Raw genomic sequence first — 25,083 nt, forward strand, 5'->3', positions numbered from 1 at the left:
TTCGACAAAATATAGCTGTGAAGGTAGTTGTAGCTGTGGAGATAGCTGTGAGTAAAGGTGGGCACGGGCCGTGCCGGCACGACGCCAGCACTGCCCGGCACGGCACGGCGGCCCACCTGTGGGCCGTGGGCCGTGCCGTGAACAAAAAAATTAGTTTTGGCACGGGCACGACACGCGGCATGATGGGCGGCACGGTGGCCGGCACGACCCGCGGCACGACATGTGGCACGGCACGAGGCCCATATTTACTCACCATTATACACTATTGTACAATTTTTGTAATATCGAACTTCGTATTCCGTATAATAAATGAAGTTATTCACCAAATATTGTACGATTTTTAATTATCATTAATTATTTGTATTATCGATTTATCGTACCGGCTCCCGGCATATGATAAAATAAGTTATTCTTCAATTTGTTGTGTTTTCGGATTATCGCACTCGTAATTTTTTATTATATGCATTGTTGTTTATTGCTAAATTAGTAAAATTGTTTTTATTTGTTTATATAAACTTAAACATAATTAGATAAATAATTTATATAACCTTAATTAAAATAAAGTTGTTCTAAACAAAATATATTAACATTAACATAAACATAAATTAATCACATTATTTATATAAAATTAAGTTGTACTAAAATATATATATCGTTTTTTTATTTACATTTATTATTTAAAAAATAAATAAATAAATAAAAAATAAAGTGGCACGGTTTGGCACGACACGGCCCGCCAGGCACGTGGGTCGGGCCGTGTCGTGGGCTAGGGTGTGCCAAAATTAGGCACGGCACGACACGGCCCGCCTCGGAGCCGGCACGGCACAACACGACCTCCACCGCGGCACGACCAAGCACGACACGGCCCGTTGCCCATGTTTAGCTGTGAGCTGTGGAGATAGCTGTTAGCTGTCAACAAGCTGTTAGCTGTTAAAAAAGATAATTTAGGTATGATTGTTCGGTAAAGTAGTGGTTGACTAGCTGTTACATTTAAAAATCAATATTTTATTTTTAAAACTATACATTAAATTTTCAAAAGCTACTTCAAAAGCTACCTCTAACTTCAAAAGCTAATAATTCTAGCTTTTAATAAAAACTACCTCCACCACTAAAAGCTACTTGAACCATTACTTTGCCAAACACTCACATTTTTTGTTGAGTAATGGTTTGACTTGGTCAAACCACTAAAAGCTACTCAAAAGCTAGCGCCGAACACGCCATAAGACTATAGTTTGATATAATAATATGCTTAAACGATATGCCTTAATTTGGCAAGTAGTTTTTGACAAAATGAACGAGTTACACAAGTTCGATCGTTCTAAAAATTGTTCGAACTTTACGAAAGTATCGTTCATATAGGTTTGGAAAGACATCACTAAAGATGTACGAGTAGTCGTTTCTGAAATTACCACTAATAATTTTTTATTTTTATTTTTTTTAACCATCAACAATTTCCCAAAACATGAAATCTTTCCACCAAATTGCGCAAACAATTTTAGGTAAGTGACGTCATGAAATCTTCACCTCCTTTGATTAAAATTTGATTACATAGTTTAAGTGATTAGAGCTTCCTTCCCGGTTTCAAAAAACTGGGATTGATTTTCATCATCCGCCCTCTTAAGTTTATTATCTAGACCAATTATCATAATCATCATGTTGATGATATTCTTATGACTCATAATTATTAGTGCATGCATATTTAACTTAATGATTATTATGGTTTCAAAAAAAAAAACTTAATGATTATTATAATGAAACTTAAATAGATTATTATATTATTGTTTTAGAATTTACCTTTAGCATATAACTTCTCATTAATCACGTTTACAGTATTTGATAATATCTTATTAAAAAAACTAATACTCTTTCTATCCCTATTTATTTGCCCCATATTTTCATTTTGGGATGTCCCTTAATAAATATTGCCTGGCCCCTTACTTGCATGTACTCATAAAAATGGAAAAAGCCAGTTCACTCTCATCCACTTGCATTCTTTTGGTTCAATTCTTAATAAAGCATATTTTGTCACAATAAAAATAAAAATAAAAATTAGGAGCAGATGGAGTAACAATAAAAATTACACTTAGCTTACTACATAATCCTGCAAAATTCTATCACTACTAATTAAATATTTTGTATGACCTTTTATGGTTTTTCTCAACTTATTTTCTTTAAATTTTCAAAGCTTATTTAATCTGAAATGATCTACTTATTTATTTTAAATTAAAATCGATAAATTAAATTATAATAAGATGAAACAAACAAATCTACCCTAAGTCAAAATTCATTGTAACAAAATTAAAACATCACATCTTATTGCCCCACACACAATTTAACTTGGACTTCAAACATCTTGACTTTTTTCTCCATTCACCCAACGTCCAAATCTACAAAACATTGACTAGACAAGAAATGTACTACCTCCGATATATATTAGTTGCAACTTTGGGTATTATTTGTGACTTGTGAGACATAAAATATTCCAAACTTACTACTAATATGAAACGAAGGTAGTATACTGTAACAAACACAATACGTAACGACTCTTGAGCATGCAATGTCTTTTATGTTTATTTATACTCAAATAAGTGTAAAATTCCCTCACATTACATCGTCCTAATTAATAATGGAGGTAAAAAGAATCAAGGGTCTTTAGTTTTAGTTATTTACAAGCTACTATATTATCTTGAATAATTTGATGTAACTATTGTTATGGGAAAGATATGGGTATGTACTCTAGTGTTTTACGTGTGGGGAATTGAAGGTGGCAGAATTAAGGCTCACACTCTTCTTGCTTTAAGATGACGTCTATACATGCATGTAATATTCAAACAAGTTCCATACATATATACAACCATCATCTATTAACTTATAATTTAATTATATAGAAAAATCTTTGAAAAAAATTATAATCACTTAGCTTGAAAAATTAGGTTCTACATACGGCTTCATATATTATGATCTGTAAACTTGTTTTAATCGTGCTCTTTATTAGTGAAATTACAAGTAGAATTAGCAGTGAGCCTATTTTTGATGAAAATTATGGTGTCATTTGGGGATATACTCATGTGGAGAACCATGCATCGGAAGTTCAAATCTACCTAGATAAATCATCAGGTTCATTTTCTTCTTAAATATATACTGTATATATTTTTGTGTTACGTAATCTATCTTATTCATTATAGTAAAAAAATAAAATAAAAAGCTTTATATATACATGACTATTTTATGTTACAATGTCTTGTTGTAAGCTCTCTCGATGTCTTAATTACTTATATATGCAACTTATTATTACTTATTTTGAAGATCGATCAAGGTAACGTTTTTGTATGAGATAGTTTCACTCGTGTAACAATCATAATTAGCTTGTATTATTACATTATATATATAGTAACATTTGAAGTGATAATTAACCATATTTTATATGGAGTACAATGTATAATTGAAACTACTATATGATGCTGCAGGTGCTGGGTTCGAATCAAAGCAGAGCTATGGATCAGGGTTCTTTACCATGCAAATTAAATTGCCAGATAAAGACTCAGGAGGAGTTGTTACAGCATTTTATGTATTATTACATACTAATCATTAATTATTTTGCTTTCATTAACTAATTCACTTTCTTAATTAATGAACAAAATTTCACTTGAACTAACTCATTTAAATGAATGACTGATTAATATGTAGTTAACATCAGTCGAAGATGGTAGTCGCGATGAGCTAGATTTCGAGTTCTTGGGGAACAGAGAAGGAAAACCCTACACATTGCAGACTAACGTATTTGCACAAGGAATAGGAAATAGGGAGCATAGGGTTCATCTTTGGTTTGATCCTACTGCTGATTTTCACACTTATAAGATCCTTTGGAACCAACATCACATTGTGTAAGTATCAAGTATGTACTTCTATTCTAGGAGTTTAGGAAAAGCTAGTTAATTAAACATGCATGACAAGATATATGTCACCTACTAATTAAAAATTTATTTTTTTATATATATATATATATATATATATATATTACTAGCTAACTGTACTTAATTAAACTTCGTGATTTGTGGATGGTTATAACCACTACAATGTCACATACTAATTAAAAATTCATATTGATGGCTAACTTAAACTTCGTGATTTGTAGATGGTTATAAAAAATACAAAATTCATATTGTTGTTCATTCTTTGACTACTTTTAACTTTTTTGCGAGACAATCACTGTCAAAATAGAAACAAGATTTAAATACTGAAGGGTAAGATTTATTGAAACAATATTGATTGTTTGAAATAAAGTTAACATACAAAATGATTATGAAGTATATATAAATGAAATATATATAATTTGTATTCCAAATTAGTTTTTTTGCAGACAATATACCAATAAGATATTTCAAAAACAACATAAACATTGGAGTGGGATACCCATCTAAGCCAATGAAGATAGAAGCAAGTATATGGGATGGATCTGATTGGGCAACAGATGGAGGGCAGACCAAGGTTGATTGGAACCATGAACCATTTAGGGCATATTTCAAGGGTTTCAACATTGATGGTTGCCAAATTGATAAAAATAGTGGGACAATTGAGCCTTGCAATTCTGATAAATATTGGTGGAATAACAAAAGATATTGGGAATTAGATCCTACTGAACAAGAAGCCTATAACATTGTCAAGCATCATTATGTTACTTATGATTATTGCATTGACAAGCAAAATCATCCCGTTACTCCTCCCGAGTGTTCTCAATAATAATGATTTAAAAAATAGGTCGATATGAACTAACGTCATCACCAATTCTTTGGCCTATGTCATGTATGGGTTGAAATCGATTGAATAGAGCTTATTAAGTTATTACTAATGGATGTGTAATGATATATAATTTGATAGTGTATAGTAAAGCCCAGTGATTATACACTTATAGATGTCATGTTCTAGAAATGCAACATAACATTTCATTCATGTAAGATGTTAAACATTTAAAGGTTTCATTCACGTAATCAAGATTGCGGATAGCTGGTGATTATGTTTTTTTTTTTTTTTTTGAATAAATTATGTTATTAATTCCTTAATTAAAGCATTTGGTAATGTGTCAGTCAAACTTTGTAGACTTGTATGGATGAATTATTAGAGTAAAAAAAAAGTCACAATTGTCAATTATACGTACTCCGTAGATTGGGGTAGTCAACGCCGGATTATGGGGTCAAACTTCATTTTCCGACATAAAGGTATTGATTTGCAAAAAAAAAAAAATTGATTAAGGTGTGTCATTGCAAAAAAAAATTTATAAGGTGGTTTCTTGCAAAAAAATTGCTTATAAAAGATGGTTTTTTGCAAAATTTTCTTCTCTTTATTATTTTTTTAGGTTTATAATGGTTGGCTAATTTATTTAATAGATTGGCATGCCACATCATCTTCTTAAGCTACAACAATTCAAGCTATTTGTTGCTCCAATGGTTAAGGTAGTTGTAAATTAAATTATTTTTAAATTAATAATGTTTTTTATCTAATAAATATTTTCCAAGCTAATTAGCTCTACAAAGCTAATTTGCTTGCCAAAGCTAATCAACAAGATGTGCAACAAATGGTGTAGCTACTAGCTTAAGATTTTTAATATTTGCAAGCTAGTCCATTTTCCCAACCATTGGAGTTGCTCTAATAATGCTTCCTCCTTTTGGGAGGAACTTTTCTCTCTCAAAAGAAAAGGTTTCCGTTATCCTTCGAAAGACAAGGGTTTTTCGACCTCCTTCGAAAGACAAGGTTTATCTCCTCTTTTCGAGGGAGAAATTTCTTAGTTTTGAATCTATGGTAGCAAATCTAATGGATTGTCGTGAAATTATTTCGTTGGTGAAAAAGTTATCAAGTTTTCGAATACGAACAGATGAATCATAAGGAAAATATTCTCACGGCTACACAGGATCGTTCCAACAAGGCTGTAATTTTCAGCGATATAAGCGGGAGATGCTCTGCAGTGCAAGATCTATTCGACGATCGTAGTTTTTATGAAGGAAAATTTTATTTGATTCAATATCTTATGTATTTGTTAACGTCGAATCTCTATTGTAAATGTCGTATGACTTTTAATTAATGAAATATTTTTGCTTTAAAAAAAAAAAACTTAAAGTCCTAAAGAAAAAAGAAAAAAAAAACCAATTGTTTCTTAAAAAAAAAAAAAAAAAAAAAAAAAAAAAAGTCTTGTTTATTGACGGATCGCAGTAGGCTGAACTTTGAGATGGCTTCACCATCGTCGTCGTCTTCCTTCGCACAAACTTAACAGCTCCTAACAAGAACTCATCAATGGCGAAGTCATGGATTTTCTCTCTCCTAATTCTATGCTGCTTCATCTTCTCCGCCATACAATTCGCTTCCAGTAACAAAGAAGCACAAAATGAGGAGTTCAATGAAGAACTGCTACTGAAACCGTTGCCCGATCGGAAAGTTCTAGCGCATTTTCACTTCAATTCTAAAGCTAATTTCTCCTCCTACAATGGCGGATACCATCTCCATCTCTTTCCTATGGCTATTTATCAGCTTGTATGTTCTTCTTCATCCTCTTCTATTTAATTTCGGAAGACCTTATTGTTATGAATTTAATTTTTATATTTTGGTTAATTTTAGGTTTTTTTGTTTAGTATTGATTGTGGCTTTACTCAATTATTCTGTTGATTAGTGCTAGAATTGACAATGATTGAATTTCATTGATTGAAATAGGCAGCAAATTACCGTCATGATTTAGTATAAGTATTGGATATACTCATCGAATTGGTGTTAGTTTGGAAATTACGACAAAATTATGCGTCAATCGGTGTAATTAATGTTCCGTTATGTTGAATGATTCTTTGTTTAGCATCCTAAAACATTGATGACTGTTACTGCATTTGCTAGTTTACCACTGCTGTAATGCTAATAGTGAGATTAGCTGAATAGCTGCCATTCTTAGTTGGTATGTTGAAGAAATAGGATCATTTTATAAGACGGATATTTAGCGGGGACTATGTAGAATCCTGCTGTGGTAAAATCACCAGTGCAGAAGATTGTCTATGTAGAAGACGGATCACCAATTGTGGAAATGTGTACCGTTTTTGTCCATTCTATGAGGATTGGTTCAGTTTCCATGCTTGGGATGGCTGAAATTGTGATATGTGTTTTTAGGTTTTGAAATTCCTTGAGCAGAATGCATTTATACCTGACGTATTCTGTGTTTACATATTTTGCTTTCTTGTATATTTAAGGTCACCAGATGCAAGTTTTAATCTGTAGATCATTTTAATGGCTGATTGAATGGGATTTATGATTGCTTTACTCATAAGTGAAGCAATGCAGATTCATTATTCCCTCTTGGAGGGAGCACTAATTGGCTGATGATTTTTTTTCTTTTGTCTGATTTAAGTGTTTTAGACTGTTGGACACGTTGATCATCTTAACTTGTTTCGACGACTAGTTTGATGGATAGCTTTATGATATGCTACGGTGCTTTAGGCTGAAACTCAATTATGGGACTGGAAGGTGTAATCTAACATTAAGCCACTAAATTATTGCGATTATGTCTGATTCCTTGAGATAATTTCAACAGGGTAATATTTACATATATTATTCTGCATTTAAACAAAGATATTAGCACTATATTTCTTATGTTGAGATGCTCCGTGTGCTCCTATTCCACGTCCCCGACATTAATTATCTTGATATAGAAAGATCTTGGTTTTTCCTTTTTCTCACCTTTCTATAACAATATTGTCCCTCTTGAGAATGTTTTGTTTGTGACCCATTAATGTTTAACAAATGTACTTTTTAAGTGGAATACATATAGTAGATCTACTACAACTTGTGCTCCTAGACTTTGTTTAATTATAGTGGAAGTTGTCAAGGGTGCACTTGTTTAGGAGTAAGAAGCTTGTTGTTTGTGTTTTGTATCCTTTTTTCCCTTCATATTTTGAGTTTTTTGACAATGGTGATATACTCCCTATGATAGTATGCAGTTTTTATGGTACTTGGGATTTTCTTATTAATTATCTCAAACATTTAAAGTATGTCCTTGCTGAAAATATGTAAATATTCAGTATTGATTGAGTGTTACAACTGTGTTGTTTGACTAGGTCCACAAATTTCAAATCAAGGAAATGGAACTGTCTTTCACTCAGGGTCGCTGGAACTATGAACGTTGGGGTGGGTTTGATCCTATTTCAAGTAGCAATGCAAAACCTCCTGGAGTTGAATTGTGGGCAATTTTTGACTCTCCACCATCTCAGGTTGATGCTTTATGGAAAAATTTGACTCACACTCTTTCGGGTCTATTTTGTTCTTCCATCAACTTCCTGGAGTCTTCAACTACTTATTCTGCACCTGACTGGGGATTTCGGGCATCTGCAGGCAATTTGAGGTATGGTACATTGCCCCGTGAAGCTGTTTGTACAGAGAACCTGACTCCATGGCTAAAGTTACTGCCCTGTCGAGACAAGGCTGGTCTTGCTGAGCTGATGGATAGGCCATCTATATATCGTGGATTTTACCATTCTCAGCGGCTGCACTTGGTTTCCAGTGGCTTTGATTCAGATACTGGTAATTCAGAAATTGAACTTGAACAAACACTAACAGTTGTTCTCCAGCCTGTAAGTCAAAGTTGGGCTAAGAGTTACAGTACTGGCTCTGCAATGCAACCAAATTGGTCTTTAAGCACAGTATTTGGAAGGAAAGTCAACAGAAATTGTGTTCTTGCCAAATCTAGCAACATTTTCCTTCACCTTGACAGAGACCTTGTCTCTGAACTGAGAATTAAGGGAATTAATCCTGATTTTGCAGCTTCTGAAAGTTCCGGCTCTAACCTAGCGTTTGAATTGTCTTCTATCCCAGATAAGGTGATCAGAGAAACCGATAGTTTACAAAATGAGGATTCATCTGTTCTTTATGTGTTCTCTATCGAGAAATATGCTGATGCTAAACCATTTGATTTAGCACTAACTTGGAAACTTCCTGTGGTTTGGTCATCTTCCCAAGCACCATTACTCGCCAATAGATTCTTGATGGGAAGTGGGAATGAAAGGGGTGCTATAGTTATATCTTTAAATTCTGCTGGTCACCATCAGAGTTTGGTGGGAACTGGTTCTTCTGAGGACAATTGCAACTTGCACATCAATGTTTTCCAAGTTGTTCCTTGGTATGTTAAGGTGTATTATCATACATTACAGATATATATCAATGGTCAAGTCCATCCTGCTGCTAACATCACCAGAAAAATGCGGGTATCCCCTTCTGAAGACAAGGTTTCTCCTGGGGCATTGGAGCTGGCCTTGACATTTCCCTGCAGCATGAAGTCAGCTGCACTTTCTTTGGACTTTGATAAGGTATGCCTGAAATGCTTTATGTGTTTTGTGTTATTCTATTATTGCCAGGTATATTGAAATAGAGTTCCCATGGATTTCTCTTTGTCAATTCTAGTGGAAGCTGACATCAGAGCTTTCAATAATCAATTTAAGTGCATAAAATGATAAACGCGGTGTAGTCAACTTGTGCATTTATCTCCCTCCGTGTAACACTAATACACGAATTGTATTAATTGGTTCTGTCTTCAGGGTTACTTTGTCATAGGAAAATATCGTTGTGTTGCCTTGGGATAATATGCTTGCCAATTGAGTGTGGATCCTTTATACAAAATACCCAAATTCATAGAGCTCGATTTGTGGTTTCGTTTACTACCCTCTATAAACAAAAGTACCTGTAGCAATTTCCAAATAGCATGACCTTTGGCAGACTTTTATGGTTGTATGCACTTAGCTCAATTACTGGAATTTGGTAGCATGACCTTTGGCAGACTTTTATGGCTGTTGCACTAAGCTCAATTACTGAAAATTGGTCCCAGAAACTGGAAGCACTTAGTGTCTTAATGAAACGTCATATAATTCTGAATCCTATTGATTTTTATTTTAAATATTTGTAAACCTAAGTCTATAAAATTTGCTTAAACTTCTCCAAATTGCATTGTCTTCCTCTCGGGAATCAACTTACCTACTTGACGTGAAAATTTTATCAAAAACTCCCAGGACTCTGAAGTCTTCATCTTCAACGGTTGAGAAGAAAACACAACTTTGGAAAAATTAGCAGATTAATTCATCATTTGTGACAGGTTTGATGGCAGATCATTAATTTCACTTGAAGGCGAAAATATGGCCTCTAGATGGAGATATCATGAAGTACTCGCATTGTGTTCTAGTATTTTACCCTACTTAATTTGTTAAATCACTATCTGCATCTAGCTGAGCAATTTGCACTTGATTGCAATCATTTCAACTGTTGCGGCTTATCTTTCACCATGTGATAATTTTGCAACAGAGGTTGTTTGTGACATACTGTTATATACTTCCTCCATTTTAGGTGTTCCATTTGTTTTTGACACATTTTTAAACAGTGGTGGGGGCAAGGGTAGCGTATTACTACAAAGGCTATGTGTCTGTGAATATGTGATGTACAAAAAGTAAGAGAGAGAGATAGGAGCAAAAGGTAAGAGCATGCATTTAGTCTGTAATTTGAACTATAATTTACTTCATAGAGAAATGAGACAATAATTTCTAAACAGCTCAGAAGAAAGTGGACCAACTAAAAAAAATGAGGAAATATTGGCTAGTGTTTCATATGTTTCTATGGCTGAAGAATCCATCCTGAATGTTTCTTTTACATAGTTGATGAGCATTGAAAACCATTGATATGTTTCTTCAGTTTTTAGAGAAACTCTGTTTTTGTGGTGTAGCTTTTGGTATAAGAGGTTGCGATGTTTGTAGGCTTAATATTATTGGTTGTCTAGATTTCTGAGTTTTCTGCTTCGTGATTAATGATATATGATTGTATGTATGTCCAGGGATTTCTGCACATAGATGAATATCCTCCAGATGCCAATCAAGGTTTTGATATTCCTTCAGCTCTAATTAGCTTTCCTGATTTCCATTCAAGCTTAAGCTTTGCTGAAGATTCAAACGTGTCTCCTATATTATCAAAATTGCAGGTAGTCCGAAACTCTTTAGTACTCTCTCCTATCAGTTTTATGCCTTTATTTTATTCTCTTTTTGATTAAATTAATTTTAGTTTGTTCATATGGTTGTTCCCTTTTAACGCAGAAGAGAAGTCCTGCTCTGGCTTATACAGAAGTATTGCTCGTGCCATTAACTACCCCAGACTTCAGCATGCCTTACAATGTTATCACAATTACTTGTACAGTATTTGCTCTATATTTTGGATCCCTGCTCAATGTACTGAGGAAGCGTGTTGGTGAAGAGGAAAGACTGTTGGAAGAAAGAGGTAATTATATAATTGCTTGGCTATAATTTCTTGATAAAGATACTGTTTACTATGATATAGATGTGATTTCTACCTGTTATTGAGTTTCTGAGCTACAGAAGATATCCCTCCCCCTCCCCTCCCGAATAGAATTTACGGTTTATGAAGAATAAGAAGAAAAGTGGATAAATAAGTGGACACAACATTTTTTTTTTTTTTCATATAATTGTACGGAGTATATCTGTAATTTGTCCATTTCAGCTCTAAGCCTGTAAGGACTGTAAGTCTGTAAACGCCTCAGATTCTTGTGCTGTTTCTTTAAAGGAGGTCAAGTGTAGTGTGATTGCTGATTACTAATGGCCTGTTTGGTAGGTTGGTAAATGGTAACAAATGGTGGTAAACTGGTAATAAGAAATAATTTGTATGTAATTTGGTTAGAGCCTTGTGCCTAGGATGATACCCCCAAGGTATCTCTTTTTCTTCATAAATTTTCATTACCATTTATAACTATTCGAAGGGTGCTATTGGGAGGTAATGAAATATTGTGATAACACAAGTTTGGGGATGCGGGTTGAATTACTATGAACACTGGGATGAGACTTTTCTTGCAAAATTACACTAACATTCATCCCCATTACCAAATGGGCCATAAGTTACGTTTCTGTTCTTCCTTTATGCTTCGGCTTATTTGGCCATCATGGTTACATTGGAATGAGCATCAATTGAGATATGCCATGAGAAAAATCTGCATATCTTTGAGAATGAGCTTCTCCTTTTTTTATCTTGGGCATATTTAGCCATCATAGTGATGCTGGGCTGAACATTAGTGTTTAAGAATGAAATGAGAAGGGGGTCAACGCTATGACTATTCCATTGTCACACCCTGATTATTAGAGTAGGGTAATGAAGATCCTATTCTCTCTACTCTCTATTTTCCCAGTCAACCTATCTAAAGCAAATGGGTGGTTGAAGCTGTAATCACATTTCTCTGCAATTAGATTATTTGTGCTTACTAATCTCCTTTCTTTTCCACTCTGTAGTTGGCATGAGTTACTTCTTTGTCTGTGTCAAGTTTTCTTATTCTTCCTTGAAGACATAAAACCCCCCTTTATCTATGCTTATTTTGCAACACATCCGATAGCATTTGTTAAGCATCAGAGATGATTTCTAACTCACAAAATGTGCTTAATTTGCCTTTTCTCTCCTTTCACTAACGATATCTTCTGAATATATATAACAGCCAAGAGGAAGAGTAGCAGGCTTCATCAGCTGTGGCAAAAGCTGTTTGCTAGATTGAGGGGAAAACCAGTGGAGCAGGATCAGAACTCCGCAGCCTCTTCTTCATCAACAACTAATACTAAGCTAATTTTCAAGGTTGCATTGGTGGCTTTATTAGCTGTAGTATGGCAGTATTATTTGAGATAACTAGAATTCCACCAACTAAGCCTTTTTTTTCATCTTAAAAGTAGTAAATTTATTTTTACCAATTTGTTTGTACCATATATTGTTATAACAATGTTGTTTGATATAGAGAGAAATAGAGGTAGCCAATTTTGTTTTTCATACAGTGAGTGTTGAATCAGTCATAAGTAGAGCATGTCAGTTAGACAGTACATTGTAAGATTTGTAACCTGCTAACAAATGATTAAGTGATCATAGGCTGGTACTTGAATTACATCTGAGATTGATGTCAGACTTTAAGGAGATTGCATTTGCAGAGACAAGACAGGTTCTGAATTATATTCTAGTACTCTCGGTCTCTCACAGTCTCACTGTAAAGCATTCCATATAAGACGAGTGAGCCTTAAACATTATCATCATTGAACAAAACCAAACTGCGAATGATAATAAATTGATAGCTTCACTCCATGGATGACCTATTAGTGTTGATAGCATTATGGGTTGCACTCTGCAATCTTTTCTTGGACGTTGCTGCAAGGAATCAATATTGAGGGAGGGGCACATTAGTCATAGCTTATTAGTAGTGTCTTGAGGAATAAGTTAGAGTTAGTTATGAGACTTTTTCTATAAATAGGCCTCATTAGGAGGAATAATGATGATGCTGAAAATATTGTTAAGCTTTGCTCAGTTTTGGAGAGCTGCTCTTCCTCTCGAATGAAGAGTGATTGTATTGTTTGATTACTCTGATCATCAATACGAATATCTGGTACTTAGCTAATTTTTTCAGCAGTTGCTGGCATTTTGCTCAATAAAATTGTCAAAAGTAGCTTTAAGGTCACTTAATTCCTCTCCGGGTTTTTCTAGATTACTTGTACTCCCCATCGAGGGAGCCCCAATTAGGTCAACGAGGTATGTTAATCTAGTGGCGCGGACGTAAATAACTGTTGAAACAATATATGGGACATATCATTCATGTGTCGTATAAATTTGATAAATTGCTCAACAAGTGGGATGAGTTGGACAGAAGGCAACTTAATCAAAGCTTCAGTTTCCTCCTCCATTGAAGCTTCCTCTTTCACCCTTCCCAAATCTCCACCCTCCACCCTCCTTTCACCAACACCGTTGTTTGTGGAAGGTGGGTGGAGTCGTGGAGATCGAGGAAGGAATAATAAGTCATGACAAGAGTGGTTTTACAAGGCATATGTGGCAACTTGTGTTGCAGCTTATTGAATTTACAACTATATTCTCTAATAAGTCATGACAATAGTGGTTTTACACTGTGATAAACATAATTTGTCAATCAAATAAATCAACTTGTATTTTCTCCACCATATCACCTTAGCCTCTAGATTTTCTTGTCATATGTGATGGACTCACACTTTGCTTTACTTTCACATGCACAATCAACGCAAAAAAACATAAAGAAAAGATCAAATCTTTGATTGAAAACCTTGAAGGGTTACTACAAGCTAGCAACTTTAGGTTACAAATCTCCAAATAGTGGCTTAAGGTCACAATTCTCCTAGGATTTGACTCACAATCCGTCTGTCTCCTCCTTCCTCATCTCTCTCTATTTACATAAACAATTTCCACCTCTACGATGATTCTAGACCCACTTTTATCCAATGTGAATAGGTGACAACTTTCTCTAATTTTAATCGATCTAAACATTATAAGTTTTAAGAGATTATAAAGGTGGTAAATTGTTTGCAGTTTGTGGTGTGGTTTGGTTTTAAAACTTTGGAGGCCAAACCTAAACAGAATTGTAATGCAATTTTGAAACTGTAATCTATAGCACGCAAAATTACAATTTAGCAGTTTAATAAGGTTTCGATCAAACTCTGGCAATTGATCTCATCATTGAATAGAATAACATCAACATTTTAACCTATTAATTCCACTTTCATTTACATACCTATTGAATTTCCATACTTAGTTATTTAATCCAAGTGAAATATACATTAAAAGAAATTCGAAAATAAAAGTTACTGATTTTTGACTTAAAAGTACTCGTAACTAACAATATTATCAAATCAACCGATTTTTTTTTTTCTTTTTTTGAAGTAAACCGAGCAAAATCTATATCTATATCTATATCTCTATATTAAAAAGCGTTCCTAATACAAGATATGTGCCACGTGGCACCCTTCACATGTATTAGAAGTATGCCACATCACTGTAATATGCCACATCATCCATTCATCCATTGTAATATGAATGAACATGTTTCTATTGCAATAAAAATGTTTATCACAAGTTCGAACACAAGACCAATAACAAATAAAGTAATGTTATTACCAACTTTGCTATCTTTTTATTGTGCTTCATATTCAATAATAATACACTAAATACTTTAATTTGTAGTTTACAAGACATCAATTTGAGAGCGTTTATTTAATTTCATTAGTTATTATTGTCCACTTATTTTTTGTAACTATAAAGTTTATGATTTTATAGCCTCAAATAATATATGTATTGATATTCAAAGCAAAACCCGGTGCATCGCCCGGGGCCACACACTAGTTGTATTATAAAATACTACGCATAAGAATCTTTTACTTTTTGGTTTTGATGGAAAATAAGAATAAGAATCATAAATAGTGTAAAGTATTAATTTCTTTTTGAGAGAGAAAAGTATCATGAAAAATACCATAATTAAAAAAAATAAAAGTGCAAAACACATACACAAAAAGAATAAATAATATTAAAAAATCCCCCTCCACATCCCTCCTCCTCCAGAGTGTAAGCTAACAATAATCGAAAAACCTTTTCATTTTCAACCTCTCTTTGTCACTTAATACACAAATCACTCTCTTTTGATTTCGTAAACTCAACATATTTCATCTGATTTTCGTCAATTTTATAAACATTTATTCAAATCTCTCTGCTGTATTCCTTCGGTAAGTTCCTTTGTTCCTCTAATTATGTTTGAAATTATAATCTTTAATTTAGATTTTTTTTTTTAGTTTTCGACTGATTATTAAGCAATATTAGCGATTTAGAGATAACCCCTTTTCATAATTTTGGTTCTTTTGCTTAATTTCTTGATGGGTATTTTGTTGAATCTGAAGTTTGGGTGATTTGAATTATTATTCTCGGTTAATTAATTGTTTAGTTCGAAATAAAGATTGTTTTTTTTTTTTTTTTTTTTTTGGGTTGATATGTTATATGTGGAAGCTGTTAGTTTAATTCTCTTATAATTATTGGAGACATTGACTATGAAAGGGCTGTTAATTATATTTGTGTTGTTTTTTATTTTTATTTTTTTGGTTAGTTGGGTTTTACTTTTAGCACACTTTTTGCCTACACAACATTAGTCTATTTTCTTCCATCCTTTGAATTTCTGTTTTCTCTGTATCACTATATATATGTGTTCTATTCAATGGCTCCACAATTTTTGTTATTTAGGTTTGTCTCTTAATTTAAGATACCATCCAAAATATGAATGATTTACTTGGTACCCATTTCAGGTAGCTATCAGGATTCTTGTGTATGTGAACTATTGGTTGTAGTAAGAAGTCAAATTGGATCCATGAATAAGATCAGGCGCCGTAAGCAGTCCAATGAGGTTGGTTTATTTCTCAAATGTGTTTTCGATTATTCGTTTCGATGTACATGGAAATGCTTTGTTCCATTTGTTTAGTAGTGATTGTTTTTTCTCACTTCCCTTCCCTTGTTGATAGTTAAACTCATTTTCAATTAACATATTTACTGAATTGCATCAAAATCCATGTTTGTTAAATTGTTAGTTTGTGTGGAGATTTGAATGGCACATTAGCTTTTCTATTACATAGTATTTCTAAACTGACGAATCCATGCCAATTAGATTCCTGCTGAACTCACCAAACCAAATGGGGGCAATTTACTTGCTAATGATCGTAATAAGTACAAGTCGATGTGGATCCGCACACATTCTACCCTATGGATGATTGGGGCTTTTGTCCTCACCATCTACTTGGGTCATCTATATATTTGTTCCATGGTTATTCTGATCCAAATTCTGATGGCAAAGGAGCTGTTTAATCTGTTAAGGAAGGTTCGAGAGGATCGAGATCTTCCTGGTTTTCGGCTATTAAATTGGTGAGAGTTTATTTTCATAAATTTTAGAATGAATTGTCTGTAATTTCATTCATAGAAGTTTAAAGCATGACATTCTTATTCTTTATGTGCTATTTTACATTTTCAGGCACTTTTTCTTCACTGCAATGCTGTTTGTCTATGGCCGATTTCTCAGTCAGCGGCTTGTAAATACTGTCACTTCAGACAAAGTACTGTTTAAGCTTGTTGGATTTCTTACGAAGTACCATATGGTTATTTGTTATTTCCTGTATATTGCAGGTTGGTCAGCTTTTCCTTTTTAGTTTCATTGTTATCTCTCTCGCAAATGGAGACTTAGTATATATTTTAATTGGACTATATGTATAACTGCAAATGTGGAATGTTTCTTTTAGCCCCAAGTGTGCTAGTTGTGTGGAACATTTGCCTCTACACTGTATGTCAAGTGTATCCTATGGAAGTGGCAGTACTGTTGCTTGAGACTATGGTTTTATAAGAGACATGCATTCCTTCTATGTTGATATATCTAATCAATGACTATTATTCCCTATGTTACCCAGACATGGATATTCTTGTTGGATATGTGTTAAGTGTCCAAGTTTTGACCCGACTGTTTTTTGAAAAAGTTTCATATTGTTGATCATAATGAAGTGTCAAGTATCTCCATAGCCAATTTGGATTGTTGAGGATTTGACACGCGCCTGGGGGGGGGGGGGGGGTGGGGGGCGGGGTGGGGGGCTATGAAGAGTCTGAATACCCCATTTTGCGGTCTTCCAATGTTTTACAAGCCTATTCTAATTTTCTGAGCTTGATTGCATTCAGCATGTAATTGCTCCTGGTTTGTTACGTTGTATTGTCCAGAAGTAGGTTATCCTTACATAAAGCATAACCGAAAAGACAAACCTGAAAACTGGATAGGACTTTTTATCATACTTGCTTAACCTTGGAACCAAAAAAAAAGACTGGTTCTCTTGTTAGCTCGTGGTTCACTGTATGGGATACATAATTAGCAATTTTAAACGGGTCATCAATATAAGTGTTTTGAGCACAATATGTGATAATTGTAAAATTATATCAAATGGTGCTCCCTGAAAATTAACCTTTAGTTTTCTACCTTTTCACCTTTCTATTTAATATGTACCCTTATCTGAAGCTATGTTGCAATTGACTTCAGGTTTTGTGTGGTTTATTCTCTCTCTGAAGAAGAAGATGTACAAGTATCAATTTGGCCAGTTTGCATGGACACACATGATACTTATTGTGGTGTTTACACAATCATCATTTACTGTGGCCAACATCTTTGAAGGAATGTTTTGGTAAGAGAACTTGCAATACAATGCAAATTTTCATACTTGCTATTATAATTTCCCAGTTTAGTATGAATTATGCCTGTGGTTGTGAGAGCCTTGCTTAAATCATCATATGTACTTTTCCTTTTGTTTTTTTTTTTGGCTAATCAAAAGTTAAAAGATGAATTGTTCCGTCCTTTTGTTTTAGTGTTTTTATCTTATTACTTTAGGTGCCATAAGAGGAGGTTAGATGGTGAACGAACCAGATGATATATAATTTCCATGGGGGATTAGCTAGAGCCATTAACTAAAGCTTTAATACATGATGAACTTGATGGAAAACACTCTCCTATCCTTTTTAACACGTGCTCTAATCCATTTCCATGTATGACACCGAGTCACCGACAATTGACAAATGAAAGTATCATTTATATCAATTTATTAAAAGGCCATAGATAGTGGAGTTTAGTTGATTTAAAGTGAATGAAAGGAAGATAGCGGGGTTTGGTTGATTAAAAATGAATAATTAAATAGATAAATGTGAAATGAGACTTTTATCAAGGACAAGAGTTTTGGGTGAATGGGGCTTCTATATGGGGATAGAAGGAATACTTTTTTTAACTTTAGGTTAACAGAATTGGTACTCTACTACTCTTGTTGTTTTTCCATCGAAAGAGGCATGACTGATCACATTGCCAAAATATTAAGCTTCACAATATATCTATTTATGTAAGAGTGGCACACATTCCATTCTTCAGAACACGATTTCTTCACTGAAATAGAAAATCACCATTACTAATAACTCGGTGCCACTATCTTCTATCTTCTTGTCAATCTAAACAATCAAATGTAAAGTGTCAGCAATCTTAGAATTTAGAGACTGAGATTTGAAACCTCACTGTCTCAAATACAAGTTTCTTGATATACATCTTAGAACCTAGAGGTCCCAGCTTTTTTCTTGTACCACAAGTGCTTGTAATTTTGCAAAAGGAATTTTGAACTTTTGCTTTACCAAACCTGGCTGGCTGGTTGTATATTCTTGTATGGTTGAGAGAATTCAATACCTACATTGTGTGGCTATGATGCAATGGTACTAGATGTATATTGTCGATAAATATTTTTTGGACAAATTCGGGGCTTGTTTATCTTATTCTTGCCGTCACGCTGTCTTTTGTAATCCACATATAGAGTATGGGGTTTGCTGAATTTGATGTTGAGATAGCAATTGTGTAGTTCCTTTGGCTCATTTATATGCTATATACAAATTGTAGTATTTTTTTTGGGTGTTATACATTGTTATATTCTATGATTATTTTATATGCTTTTTTCTTCTTCGTAAGGATTTGATGTGGAAATAAGATTATCTAGTAAAGACTTTTGTACATAGTGTTTTTTTTTTTTTTTTTTTTTTTTTTTTTTTTTTTTATAATTTTTTTGCATAATTGTGAATTTGTGATAGTTACTTTGATAGGTGATTCTGAGTTATAGCCATGGTCTCCCTTTTGATGTATTACTGCTTCCTTGATGAAAATGTATTCTTTCATATTTATTCGCTGCTACATACTAGCTTTCTTTTTCTTTCTTTCTATTCCTGGGAGATTATAACTCAGTTTGATATGATTGCAGGTTCCTTCTTCCTGCCTCACTTATAGTCATAAATGACATTGCTGCTTATCTATTTGGGTTTTTCTTTGGGAGAACTCCTTTGATTAAGCTTTCTCCTAAGAAAACTTGGGAAGGTTTTATTGGAGCTTCCGTTACGACCATCATTTCAGCATTTTTGGTGCGTACTCCGCTTCAAATTTCCACATGCGTTTTACTTTTTTGACCTTTTGTATTGAGTTTAACATCTGCTTTTGTAATCACTTTTAACATGATAGCTGACTCAAGAAAACTTTTTACATGGTTCTTTCTTCTTCTTCTTCTTCTTCTTCCTTTTTTTTTTTTGCTTGATTATATGCTGCAAGAACAGTATCCATTTAAAAGCATAAGACTACCCTGCTGGCATAAAGTTGGATCTCCTCTGAGGAGATTCTGATGTTTTAAATTCTTTTGCATTTATGGATATGTTAATGAAGGGCATTACGACAGTGTCAATAATCCTCAATTATTACCGCATCATAACATTACTTACCTATTTACCCATGTAGTAATATCTCACAAACTAATTCCGACCTCTTTATTGCAGCTTGCAAATGTCATGGGTCGGTTTGAGTGGTTAACATGTCCAAGAGAGGTATATCTTTCTCTTGTTTTGTAAGGTTTGTTTTTTTTTCTTGAAATTTAAACTTATGTCCTGACTAATTGTTTTGGTTGTCTTTGGTATTTATAAGGATTTATCTACTGGCTGGCTCCACTGTGATCCTGGACCACTGTTTAAGCCAGAGTATTACCACTTGCCAGGATTGATTGCAAATTGGGTGAGATTTTTATACTGATTTTCTGTGTCAAGCTTCAGAATTTTTTATACTATAATAGTTTTTATGTTTTTGGTTATTACTCTTTGGTTGTCCTAATTGTTAAAGGCAGTGTATAAGAAATCGCATGGTCGCATCTTGGGTATGACTAGGCGCTAGGCTGCCCGGCAATTAGGGTAGAGAGCACTTTTTTTGTAAGGCACAGAGGCGCACCAAAACACGCCTAGGCTGAGCAGGACCTTTATCGCTTTAGTGTGCCTTACCTTTTTTATCCATTGGTTAAAGGTGGTTTTGATGTCAACATGGCAGCTTCTCATGCTAATTTGGTCTTACTGCTGCTTGCTGATCACATATATTACACCAGAAAGATTTGAGAGTGTCTCTCTCTCTCTCACTCTCTCTCTCTCTCTCTCTCTCTCATGCCCATGACTGTCTATCTCTATCATGCTTGGCCTGCAGTATTTCTTGAGTTACATGTCATCTCTACAACTTGAGTGCAATCTTGACATTGAGAGTTGGCTGCTTTGGATTTCTTGCACACAATTGGTCTTTCTGTGCCATCTGTAATAACTCTTCTATACCATTAGAAATTCTATGCACTGCAAATTATGTTGTATTTAAAGCTTAGAAGTAATTGACACTTTTTTTCTGCAATCTCTTAAGAACCATGAAGGGAGCTAGAATGCGAGTGACCTGTTATATTTCATTGTGCAATAGGTGTATTGATGAAAGCACCTCTTGACTGAAGTATTAGCTTTGTAAATTGTTGTTTCAAAAATAACTGATGGTAGAAAGCAAGAGTAGAAGAGGGTGGGTGAGGTAGCAATAACAGTTATAACACTCAATTGCCTACAGTTTAGGTCATGTTAGACATCAAAGTAATCATAAATTTGTCCCAGTCGAGGGGTTGTGGAACGTTTGCATTGGGCCTATTCATCCAAGTGTCAAGACAAAAGAGAAACGAGTTACTTTAGATGTTAAGGATTTTTTATTAATTACATGCCATTGCCATCTAATAAGCTATTTACTGTATCAGAACTTTTAATCATGTATACGTTCTATTTTTCTTATAGCATGGAACTTTTGACTTGTAATTTAAGTGCAAGAGCATTGATGTTAGGTTGTCTGATTACATCTTGGTGCTGCCTGTTAACTAGCTATCCGTTATGATTACATGGCAATTTTGTCTCTGAAAACCATGTTATATTGCATTTTTAATAGGAGAGGAGCAGATTTCTGGGTATTGGTGTTTGTCCTATTAAAAGTTAGTTTTACATGACTTATTGCTATAACAGGCTGTTGCATGTGCAATGGAGCTTCCAATCATTAAGCATTATTTGCCTAACTGGTATTAATTATTCAACACTTCATCAGGAACACTTTGTAAGTTATTGCCTGGCAAGCTTTGATAAAACCAAGGTTCCATGTTGAGCTAATCCCTCTGATTCTCTGATTAATCTTTGTTTGTAAAGGAGTTAAGAATAGTGAACTAGCCTTAATGTTTGAATTTCGTAATCAATTGGCTAATTAAGATATCCATGTGCCAAGATTGGGAAAAAAAATCAGCAAGTGTTATTGAAACGAATGACTAATGACCTTATCAAACTATAAAATAAATTGGGCTGACTAGGTTCTTAACTTCTATACTCAATATCTTTATATAGAATCAGCTATGGTTCTAAAAATTCCACCTTCCACATATGCTAAAATGCTAACTTTTCTCGTGTTGTTAGTTAAACCAAGAATTTGATAATCATTTGAAAAGTTCTATGTTGAATGAATTGATGGAGATTCAGAGGACACAATGATGTTTCCACTATGTGTGTGTGTGTATCGGATGAGCTTGCTGTGCTTAAAATTTTCATTCTGAGTTGACATTCTTGGTAAATCTTTAGATTAATATGCTGCTTTGCTCTAACCAATGTAGCTGAGTGAAATATATTAGATCTACTTGGTTTAAGATGTGATTTTTTATATGAATGATGAACCGTGTATACTTGACTGCTTATTTGAGTTATTAGAAACTCTTTGATGTATTCTGAGTTGACATTCTTGGTAAATCTTTAGATTAATATGCTGCTTTGCTCTAACCAATGTAGCTCAGTGAAATATATTAGATCTACTTGGTTTAAGATGTGATTTTTTATATGAATGATGAACCGTGTATACTTGACTGCTTATTTGAGTTATTAGAAACTCTTTGATGTCCACCTGAAGTTCTTGTTTGATAATTGCTAAACAAGTTTCCAATCATCTTCGGACAAAGCTCTTTCTGGACAGTTGAGATGGTAGTGATGGATATAAGCTTAAATTCTTATTTAAGTTATTGTTGAGAAAAGCTTAAACAAGTGAAAAAATTAATCTTCCTGATTCTGGGACAATATGTAGGCATCTTTTAGAAAAAGTGTTGTAGATCTCAACACTTGCTCTATTGGCGCTAACATTGCCCTTGCTTATTGTAGATTTGTAGACTATCTTTATTATTGTCTTTTTGTTGGGGGAAGGGGGGTTGAAGATTGCAGTGTCTAACTGATGAAACCTTATTCCTAGCTACTTAAAGTTAGATGATGCAATAAAATATTATATTTATGTTTATGTTTGATTCACCATTCATGATTATTGCATTATTTGCAGCTCCCTTGGAAGGAAATTCCTGTCATGCCTGTTCAATGGCATGCTTTATGTCTAGGCCTATTCTCATCAATCATAGCGCCTTTTGGAGGATTTTTTGCTAGTGGGTTTAAAAGAGCCTTCAAGATCAAGGTTCTTGCAATTCTTTGACTCTATGCACAGTTAGTAAAGTTCCACAGTGTGATTATAAATTATTTCCATTCTGGTTGTCACAGGACTTTGGCGATAGCATCCCTGGACATGGTGGAATTACCGACAGAATGGATTGTCAGGTATGCTGCATTTACTGCAAAATATATTTTTGAGTGTTATAGTTTTTCTATTGTGTGAGTAATGATTGTGAAAAATACTCATTTTTTCCCCTTGCATTCTAAACTTTGAATTAATATATGTCAAGTTTTTTGGTAGAATTATGTTTAAGGAAAGCTATCTACGAGATGAAGATCATTTGTTGAAGTATTTAACTAAAAGTCGCCACTTTCTAAAAGCTATTTCATGGGTGGATGTTCCTTTGGTAATTTATCATGCAAGGATTTTTTTTTTTTTTGATGATGCCGGCTGCATTTTCATCTTCACATGTGTTATTTGTCTTTTAATACAAACAAGGTCAAAATTAGTATATAAATAGTTCAAAAGTCAAAGCATAGCAGTTTTTTTTTTTTTGGAAACAGGGGGTTTATTATGCTCAATCAAGTGAATATTTCATGCTTATTGAGTTGTCCTATTACTCCTATGCAAGAAAATGGAAACCAAGAGTGTGTAGTGGAACATACATTGCTTTCATTTGTGCATCTTAAATAATGCAATGCAGTGGTAATATACTAATATTTATCATCTTGAGTTGTTAAAAGTGTGCTCATTTTTTAAGCACAATATCTTTTTATCCCAGATGGTAATGGCCGTCTTTGCATATATCTACCATCAGTCCTTCGTGAAGTCACAAAGCTTATCAGTTGATACAATTTTGGACCAGGTAGTTTTTTTCTCTGTTCAGATACTTTTGATCTTGGTTTTCGGTTTCCTTTTTTGTTTAAAAAATTCCTTTTTTGACAGGGAAGAATGATATATTTTTGCTATTGTTATATGGGAACATATGAAGCCTCTATACTAATATCATTTATTCTGTAGATTTTGATGAACCTTACATTTGAGGAGCAGCTAAATCTATATCGGAAGATTGGAGAAATCTTGCAACAGAAAAGTATTGGACAATCTTAAAATCCACACTGGATAGATGCTTTTGAGGTTTGTTCTCTTGCCCTTCTAAATGGTTTGATATGGTTTTTTTTTTTTTTTACCTTTCTTATGACTTTTTTTCAATATAATTTGCAGCTCAGGAGAGCATTTCGTGATGTGCTTTCTGTGTGAGCATTTCGTACTAGGCCATGGAATCTCTTTGACAGCTTTGCTGGATTATGTTGCCTTTGTCCTTTTCTTGATTGACTTGTAACTTCATTTGGAGATCTGCGGGAAAAGCTATTGGTGATTAGTGAACTGCTATCTCGAGTCATGAATATATCAGAGGGCTGGTATTTGTCGAAATGGGCAACGTCTAGAGGGCTTCTTGGCTGGCCTGCCTCTTTGAAAACAAATATGGTATTGATGGCAATTGCCTTGTACATGTCTGAAGAATTAGGAGTAATTTTTATCATTGTACACTACTGTATTATAATCTTTATTTGAACTGTTGAAACAAATTTTATTTCAAATTTTTCTGGTATTTTTTATTATTTTAGTTTCAGCGTTTTAGAGTCTTCCATTAGTTTGGAGAACTATTTTCAAACTCGCAATTACAACGCTTTAGCCATTGTTGATGCAGCGTTACCTTGTATCCCATCTATGATTATGAAAATTTTGAGATGTACATTCTTCAATTTCATCTTGTTTATACCAAAAACTGCCAATAATTTCATCAATAGTTGCAACCTGTGCTTTGTTACAACATTCTATAGATGTACACAGGGCAACTGCAATGAATTTAGGAGCTTTTTGTTTCTATGTTCTATCTTCTATGTATGCAAGACGTTACTTTTACT

The 25,083-nt window shown here is 34.0% G+C and overlaps 3 protein-coding genes across 3 annotated transcripts; all 3 read left to right on the top strand.

Annotated features, from left to right (window-relative positions):
- The first annotated feature begins 2,957 nt into the window (after nucleotides 1-2,957).
- On the top strand, nucleotides 2,958-4,740 carry LOC145625373 (xyloglucan endotransglucosylase/hydrolase protein 3-like). The gene is made up of 4 exons (XM_081678431.1): nucleotides 2,958-3,117; nucleotides 3,468-3,568; nucleotides 3,688-3,884; nucleotides 4,350-4,740. The coding sequence occupies exons 1-4, from the start codon at nucleotides 2,958-2,960 to the stop codon at nucleotides 4,738-4,740; spliced, it is 849 nt and encodes a 282-aa protein (XP_081534557.1).
- Nucleotides 4,741-6,163: 1,423 nt separating this feature from the next.
- LOC145616927 (uncharacterized) lies at nucleotides 6,164-12,941 on the top strand. Its single transcript, XM_081671644.1, has 5 exons — nucleotides 6,164-6,522; nucleotides 8,085-9,329; nucleotides 10,838-10,981; nucleotides 11,094-11,274; nucleotides 12,494-12,941. The coding sequence occupies exons 1-5, from the start codon at nucleotides 6,286-6,288 to the stop codon at nucleotides 12,676-12,678; spliced, it is 1,992 nt and encodes a 663-aa protein (XP_081527770.1). The 5' UTR covers nucleotides 6,164-6,285; the 3' UTR covers nucleotides 12,679-12,941.
- Nucleotides 12,942-15,366: 2,425 nt separating this feature from the next.
- On the top strand, nucleotides 15,367-24,921 carry LOC145624209 (phosphatidate cytidylyltransferase 1-like). The gene is made up of 13 exons (XM_081677207.1): nucleotides 15,367-15,554; nucleotides 16,125-16,222; nucleotides 16,481-16,734; nucleotides 16,841-16,992; nucleotides 17,885-18,026; nucleotides 19,626-19,782; nucleotides 20,188-20,235; nucleotides 20,333-20,419; nucleotides 23,051-23,179; nucleotides 23,263-23,319; nucleotides 23,937-24,020; nucleotides 24,176-24,292; nucleotides 24,380-24,921. The coding sequence occupies exons 2-12, from the start codon at nucleotides 16,187-16,189 to the stop codon at nucleotides 24,263-24,265; spliced, it is 1,236 nt and encodes a 411-aa protein (XP_081533333.1). The 5' UTR covers nucleotides 15,367-15,554; nucleotides 16,125-16,186; the 3' UTR covers nucleotides 24,266-24,292; nucleotides 24,380-24,921.
- Nucleotides 24,922-25,083: the final 162 nt, after the last annotated feature.

Source organism: Chenopodium album, chromosome 3, assembly GCF_948465745.1.
Source record: "Chenopodium album chromosome 3, dcCheAlbu1.1, whole genome shotgun sequence".
NCBI classification, from domain to species: domain Eukaryota; kingdom Viridiplantae; phylum Streptophyta; class Magnoliopsida; order Caryophyllales; family Amaranthaceae; genus Chenopodium; species Chenopodium album.